The sequence below is a fragment of the Oryx dammah genome, unplaced genomic scaffold (genome assembly GCF_014754425.2).
Source record: "Oryx dammah isolate SB20612 unplaced genomic scaffold, SCBI_Odam_1.1 HiC_scaffold_15, whole genome shotgun sequence".
Taxonomy (NCBI): domain Eukaryota; kingdom Metazoa; phylum Chordata; class Mammalia; order Artiodactyla; family Bovidae; genus Oryx; species Oryx dammah.
In genome coordinates, this window is record NW_024070199.1 from 18,483,734 (window position 1) to 18,492,179 (window position 8,446).

At 38.8% G+C, this 8,446-nt stretch overlaps 1 protein-coding gene across 1 annotated transcript in view; it reads left to right on the plus strand.

Moving 5' to 3' along the window:
* The window catches only part of LOC120874862 (glycerophosphodiester phosphodiesterase domain-containing protein 4-like), a 135,327-nt gene extending 127,519 nt beyond the window's left edge, over window positions 1–7,808 (plus strand). The window contains exon 16 of the mRNA XM_040256549.1: window positions 7,513–7,808. Coding sequence (XP_040112483.1) covers window positions 7,513–7,808 — 296 coding nt within the window. The remainder of the gene's footprint in view (window positions 1–7,512) is intronic.
* The last annotated feature ends 638 nt before the right edge of the window (window positions 7,809–8,446 follow it).

The following is an 8,446-nucleotide window of genomic DNA, read 5'->3' on the forward strand; positions in this document are numbered from 1 at the left end:
GCCACAGCCCAGACCCAGCCAGGGTGGGGAGAATATAGCCGGCAACACTAGCGGTGTCAAGCATTGCACCATGACTGCCTCGGAGAGGGGCACGTCCTGCTGCTGCCACCTCTCTAGCTTTAGGGTGCATTGTTCAGCCCTTTAAAAAAAGTCCAATATTTTGTCTTCTGTATCTAGGAGTTTCTTATGGAAAGTCTTCCAAAAAAGAAGTCTTCTATTTTTTATCATTGTTCCTCTACTTGTAACATGTTCTTTCACTCTGGATACTTTTTAAGATTGTTCCTTTTACTACTGGTTTTCAGTAAGATGATTTACCTTAGTGTATATGAGTGCGTTTATCAGGCTTAACTTCATATATCAGTGAGAGTATAAATTTTCAGTCTGTTTTTTCTAATATTTGCCTGCCACTACCCTCTTTCAGTTAACAGATGTTCAGTTCAGTTCAGTTGCTCAGTCATGTCCGACTCTTTGCGACCTCATGAATCGCAGCACATCAGGCCTCCCTGTCCATCACCAACTCCCGGAGTTCACTAAGAATCATGTCCATCGAGTCAGTGATGCCATCCAGAAATCTCATCCTCTGTTGTCCCCTTCTCCTCCTGCCCTCAATCCCTCCCAGCATCAGAGTCTTTTCCAGTGAGTCAACTCTTTGCATGAGGTGGCCAGAGTACCAGCCTTTCAGCTTTAGCATCATTCCTTCCAAAGCAATCCCAGGGTTGATCTCCTTCAGAATGGACTGGTTGGATCTCCTTGCAGTCCAAGGGACTCTCAAGAGTCTTCGCCAACACCACAGTTCAAAAGCATCAATTCCTCGGCGCTCAGCCTTCTTCATAATCCAACTCTCACATCCATACATGATCACAGGAAAAACCATGGCCTTGACTAGACGGACCTTAGTCGGCAAAGTAATGTCTCTGCTTTTGAACATGCTATCTAGGTTGGTCATAACTTTTCTTCCAAGGAGTAACTGTCTTTTAATTTCATGGCTGCAGTCACCATCTGCAGTGATTTTGGAGCCCCAAAAAATAAAGTCTGACACTGTTTCCACTGTTTCCCCATCTATTTCCCATGAAGTGATGGGACCGGATGCCATGATCTTTGTTTTCTGACTGTTGAGCTTTAAGCCAACATTTTCACTCTCCTCTTTCACTTTCATCAAGAGGCTTTTTAGTTCCTCTTCACTTTCTGCCATAAGGGTGGTGTCATCTGCATATCTGAGGTTATTGATATTTCTCCCGGCAATCTTGATTCTAGCTTGTGTTTCTTCCAGTCCAGCATTTCTCATGATGTACTCTGCCTAGAAGTTAAATAAGCAGGGTGACAATATACAGCCTTGACGTACTCCTTTTCCTATTTGGCACCAGTCTGTTGTTCCATGTTTTAACTGTTGCTTCCTGACCTGCATACAGATTTCTCAAGAGCCAGGTCAGGTGGTCTGGTATTCCCATCTCTTTCAGAATTTTCCACAGTTTATTGTGATCCACACAGTCAAAGGCTTTCGCACAGTCAGTAAAGCAGAAATAGATGTTTTTCTGGAACTCCCTTGCTTTTTCCATGATCCAGCAGATGTTGGCAATTTGATCTCTCATTCCTCTGCCTTTTCTGAAACCAGCTTGAACATCTGGAAGTTCACAGTTCACGTATTGCTGAAGCCTGGCTTGGAGAATTTTGAGTATTACTTTACTAGCATGTGAGATGAATGCAATTGTGCAGTAGTTTGAGCATTCTTTGGCATTGCCTTTCTTGGGGATTGGAATGAAAACTGACCTTTTCCAGTCCTGTGGCCACTGCTGAGTTTTCCAAATTTTCTGGCATATTGAGTGCAGCACTTCCACAGCATCATCTTTCAGGATTTGAAAGAGCTCAACTGGAATTCCATCACCTCCACTAGCTTTGTTCATAGTGATGCTTTCTAAGGTCCACTTGACTTCACATTCCAGGATGTCTGGCTCTAGATGAGTGATCACACCATCATGATTATCTGGGTCATGAAGATTTTTTTTATACAGTTTTTCTGTGTATTCTTGCCACCTCTTCTTAATATCTTCTGCTTCTGTTAGGTCCATACTATTTCTGTCCTTTATCGAGCCCATCTTTGCATGAATGTTCCCTTGGTATCTCTAATTTTCTTGAAGAGATCTCTAGTCTTTCCCATTCTGTTGTTTTCCTCTATTTCTTTGCATTGATCACTGAAGAAGGCTTTTTTATCCCTTCTTGCTAATCTTTGGAACTCTGCATTCAGATGCGTATATCTTTCCTCTTCTCCTTTGTTTTTCACCTCTCTTCTTTTCAAAGCTATTTGTAAGGCTTCCCCAGACAGCCATTTTGCTTTTTTGCATTTCTTTTCCATGGGGATGGTCTTGACCCTTGTCTCCTGTACAGTGTCACGATCCTCATTCCATAGTTCTTCAGGCACTCTATCTATCAGATCTAGGCCCTTAAATCTATTTCTTACTTCCACTGTATTATCATAAGGGATATGATTTAGGTCATACCTGAATGGTCTAATGGTTTTCCCTACTTTCTTTAGTTTATTTTAGGTAGTTTCTTATTATCCCACGGGTTGCCAAGACCATTTGTTGGTTTTTTTTAGCCTATTTAATTTTTTTGAATGTACCAGGTCATAGTTATGGCATGTGGGATTTTTAGTTGTTGCACACAAACTCTTAGTTGCAGCATGTGGGATCTAGTTCCCTGATCAGGGAGTGAACCTGGGCCCTTTGCATTGAAAGCATGGAGTCTTAGCTATTCTAGGGAAGTCTCTAGCCTATTTAATTTTGTGCTTCATTTTGGAAATATTGTATTACTGTATGGTTAGTTTTTAATTTCTATGTAACAAATTACCTGAGACCTAGTAGCTCAAAAAAACACAAATTTATCATCTTACAGTTTATTGGACTAGGAGTCTAGGCATAGTTTTGCTGAGTCCTCTGTACAAGGTCTCATGAGGATAGCATCAAGGTATTGGTCTAGGCTGCAATCTCATTTGAGACACCAGAGTCCTCTTCCAAGTTCATGGGTTGTTGGCAGAATTCAGTTCCTTACAATTGCAAGATTGAACCATCCATGTTTCCTTAATCATTCTTGGAATAGATTTGCTCTAAGATCGTAGAGAGTACCTTCAGGTCCTAGCCATAAGGCTTTTTTATAGCATGACATCTTAATTCTTCAAAGCCAGCAGGAAAATATCTCTTGTAGCAGGTGGATGGAGAAGGCAATGGCACCCCACTCCAGTACTCTTGCCTGGCAAATCCCATGGATGGAGGAGCCTGGTAGGCTGCAGTCCATGTGGTTGCTAAGAGTCAGACATGACTGAGTGACTTCACTTTCACTTTTCACTTTCATGCATTGGAGAAGGAAATGGCAACCCACTCCAGTGTTCTTGCCTGGAGAATCCCAGGGACAGTGGAGCCTGATGGGCTGCCGTCTATGGGGTCACACAGAGTCGGACACGACTGAAGTGACTTAGCGGCAGTAGCAGATGGATTGAGGAAAAAGAGAGCAAAGAAAACAAAATATTACACCAAACAAATACTGCTGGGGTCCAGCCCCGGTGGATCCAGGGAATTCGAAGGGTGGACGGAGTCGGCGAGGAAAACTTATTTGTTAGAGAACAAGTTGAAACATGGTAGTCATAAATTCGATCATTTTATTAATTACATTAAATGAACCAAATTCTCAAAACATGTGTAGGAATTGTCAGACTGGATATAAGCAGGACCAACACATATGCTGTCTACAAAAGAAATACTTAAAATACAAAAACACAGAGTAAAACCGAAAGGATAGAAAATAATATGCCATGTAAACAATAAGCCTCAGAAATAATACCTGAAAAAACTTCAAAACATGGAGCATTGTTAGAAATAAAGATTTCATAATGATAAAACAGTTGAAGTATCAGGAAGTCACTATATATACTTAATAGCAGAGCTTCAAAATATATTAAACAAAAGCTGAAAGAGAGAAATCATACTTAGAGATTTTAAGATTCCTCTCTCATTACCTGAAAGAACAACTAAACACCCAAAATTTAAATCAGAAAAGATACCTGAATACTTTCAGTAAACGTGACCTAATTGACGGAAAATATACTTAGCAACTACAGGATACACATTTTCAAATGTACATTGATAGCCATAAAATGAATCTAGAAAAGTTTGCTGATTTCCATAATACAGAGAGAATTAGGCAAAATGAGGGGACAGAGAAATATGTTCCAAACAAAATAACAAGACTAAACCTCAGAAAAAGAACTAAATGAAATCGAGATAAGCAGTCTATCTGATAAAGAGTTAAAATTAATGGTCTTGAATATGATCAACCAGGAATTCTCTACCCATCAAGAGTTGAAGGAGAGATCAAGAGTTTCCCAGATAAACAAAAGCTAGATGAGGTTCATCACCACTAAACCAGTTCTATAGGAAATGTTAAAGGGAGTTCTTTAAGTTGAAAAGAAATGACATTAACTGATAATAAGGAAGCTTGCAAAAGTAAAAATCTCACTGGAAAAGGTAGGAGATGGATCACTTATAGAGGAAGTATGAAGATTAAAAAAACAAAAGTAGTAAAAATGACTAAAATTATAATAATTAGGGATGCCAAAAATAAAATGTAATAAACTGTATCATCAATAAATTTCAAAAGATAAAATCACACACTTTTGTTCTGTGATCACAAAAGCAATTAAGTTAGAAACAATAAAATATCTAGATAATCCTCTAAATGCTGGAAATTAATGCCTCTCTAAACATTTCCTTGATAAAGGGATTAATCACAATGGAAATAAGAAAATACTTTTAAAGGATAATGCCTATATAATGGCAAAATTTGTGGGGTACAGCATAAAGCTGAACCTAGAAGGAAATTAGTAACTTTAAATGTTAGAAGGAAGATTGTTAAGGTAGAAACTTATCAATATGAAACCATTTTTAAAAAGCTAAGTAAATTTTTTTTTCCAAGTAAAAAGAAGGAAATAATATAGATAGGAGCAATGGAATAGAAAAGATGAAACAACAGAGAAATTTTTAAAAGTTAAAGTTTGTTCCCAGGAAAGATTAATAGAATTGATAAATTCTTAATAAGAGAAATTGATTGACAGTATGATGGATGATTAATGAAAAAGGGACTAAATCCAAATCCTAGAAATAAAAAATTATAAACATTTTAAACCATTAAATTTGACAATTTAAACGAAGTAGACAAATTCCTTGAAATGTATAGCTTCTCAGAACTGAAAGAAGCTGAAATTTGTAGTAACTCACTGTGTATCAGAATCAAATCTGTGAATCAAAAACCTACCACAAACAAAAATCCAAGCCCAACAAGTTACATTGGTTAATCAAATATTTGATAAATAATGTCAATTTTATACCAACTCTGAAAAAAAGAGGGGCTGATTCTTTGAGGCCAGCAATAATCTCATATAAAAAATGTCTGACAAAGAGAGTACAATAACTAAATTCATAAATCAATATCTTTCATGAACTTAGACATAAAAATCCTGAACAAAACATTAGCACGTTGAATCCATCAGTAGAAAAAAGGATAAAACATTGGGAGCAAGTGAGGTTTATACCAGCAGTGCAAGATGAATTTATCATTTGAGAATTAATCAAATTAATCTACCATATTAACAAAATGAAATAGAAAAAACATATTTGACAAAATCAACTGTTCAAAGCTCTGAGTAAGGTAGACCTGGAATGAAACTTCCTCAATCTAATGAGAGATATTTAAACAAAAACCTCCAACCAACATCATTTTTAATGGTGAAACAGCATTTTATCTCAAAGATTAGCAATAAAGCGAGGATATCTGCTCTTACTAGTATCTGTTTGACGTTGTACTGGAGATCCTAGCCAGTTTAGTAAGGAAGAAATAAAACTTCTGATTCAAAGATATGATTATTTACATTAAAAAATTCCAAGGACTCAAACAACAAATCTACTACAACTGGTGACTTAAGCAATGCCTCAGGATATAAGATCAATAAACAGAAAACCAATTGTGTGTTGATATATTATCAGTGAATAATTAGAAACTTTAAAAATTGAAATAGCATCATTTATAAAAGCCAAGTTACAAATTCTGACAAAGGTCTGTCTAGTCAAAGCTATGCTTTTTCCAGTAGTCACATATGGATGTGTGAGTTGGACCATAAAAAAGCTGAGCACCGAATAATTGATGCTTTTTGACTATGGTGTTAGGTAAGACTCTTGAGAGTCCCTTGGACTGTAAGGAGATCAAACCAGTCAATCCTAAAGGAAATCAGTCCTGAATATTCATTGGAAGGACTGATGCTGAGGCTGAAGCTCCAATATTTGGCCACCTGATGAGAAAAACTGACTCATTGGAAAAGACCCTGATGCTGGGAAAGACTGAAGGCAGGAGGAGAAGGGGATAACAGAGGATGAGATGGTTGGATGGTATCACTGACTCAATGAACATGAGTTTGAGTAAGCTCCAGAAGTTGGTGATGGACAGGGGCTGCAGTCCATGGGGTTGCAAAGAGTTGGACACAACCTAGTGACTGAAATTGAACTGATAACAGCATAAAACATTAACTAGGAATTTTAGGAAATTATTGTAAACTCTTACAAAGATAGATGATTGTTCATTGTAGACTACAAAAAGTTTAATGAGGAAAAAGAAGACCTAGATAAATGGAGCAATATAACACATAAATGAATTTTAAAATTCAATATTGTAGATATTGGATATCATGGAATTGAGTTACAAATTCAATTCAAGCATTATAAAAATCCCCTTCTTTCTGTGAAGCTGACAAAGAAATGAAGCTCATGTATGCAGCTGTTTCTTCAAGAGTGAAATTACACTCAGGGCAAAAATAACTGGATTCTGGACTGACTGCTTTGGATTTTCACTCTCTTCTAGATTTCAGCTCTACTGTTCCTCATTATATTATAAATTCTTAGATAAATTTAAGATGTTTTCTTGGTTTTGTATAGTATCCAGTTTCAAATATGTCTTTGATAAGAGTCCATTTCATACCTGCATTACTAGAAAAAGTCTCCATCATCTATTTTTTCTACTGTTCAGTTTGAAAAAAAAATACTATTTTTTGAGCAATTACTGTGTGACAGATGCTCCTGAGCACTGTATATGGGGTGGCAAGCAAGACAAAGTCTCTGTCCTTAAAAAGCTCCCATTTTAATGGAGGATGTGTTCATTTTTCTATTCAAGCTGCTTTGGAACCAGTGGTTATGAAATCCATGAACTTTAAGCAAATGTTGATTTTACCCTTCCGAGTTTTCCCATTTGAGTGAGAACCCCACACAACAGACTCTTAAACTCAAGCACCTTGATAAACTGAGGACCATAGAAAAGTCTGCCCAAAGGCTGGATAGGGAGGAGAACCAGGGGGAAAGAATTTAAAATGCTAAGTGAGGAGCTGACGTTTTAAAGATGACTAGGATTCTGTCACATGACAGGCAAAGATTGGAGAAGTGACTTCGAAAGAATACGTGTTGTTTTCTTTTCTGTCCACAGAAACTCCAAGTACAAGCCTCCGTGATGAAGTTTTGGAATTTGTGGAAATACCTGGACTTTTAACCAAGAGTGACTCTGAAGTCATTATACAAGAGGTTGTCAATGAAACCACTGCACCAACCGTGCATCCCACAGATGACGCTGGACAACCAGTGCCCACTGAGCCAGCCTTTGAACCCATCCAAGCACCCACTTCAGAAGCCAACAGAGAGGCCACCCTCCAAGCTGTATTGCCTATCTTGGAGGCAAATGAACCAGCAGTTCCCTCTGTGGAGAAGCCTCCTCCTGAAATGTAACCTGAAAAGCCCCCCACCATCGACTCCCCCCAATTGACTCTCTCTTTTATGATGGTTTCCACCACACCCAGCATGTCCTTCTCCCCCTTTTGGGCTGTCTTCAAAGAATAATTAGCCACAGCTTGCCTCCTTCTCTTTTTTCTCCCTCTCTGTGCCAGGGTGGCCTGATGGTAGAGAGAGATCAGGAAAGGGGTGCAGAGGAGCCAGGGAGGCTCTCAGGAAAACCACTCTGGTCTCGCCTTTCCTCTCCAGGGGATGAGCAGAGGGGAAAGAGTGTGGTCCTAGAGTTGGAGCTGGTTATTCTCTGGGAGTCAGATGATCTGTCTCACCCTAACCCTTCATAATATTCCCCGCTAAAGGAGTAGCTGTGGTGAACATCAGCCTATAAATAAAGGCAACCTCTCAGGAACTGAGAAGGAAATTGATACAATCTTTGGGGCCCCCTGTGGTCACTCAGGCTGACAAAGACAAGGGAGGAGTGCCAGAGTGATGCCATCCAGAGTCAGAGAAGGAGAGGTGGCATGGATATGAGCAGGGGCAAAGATCTCACCCCACTCACACATCCTGTTGTACAGTGTGCGTGGGGTGCTTCCTCATAGCTTGTCACTGGCTGATTCTCCAGTGGGGTGATGGGCATA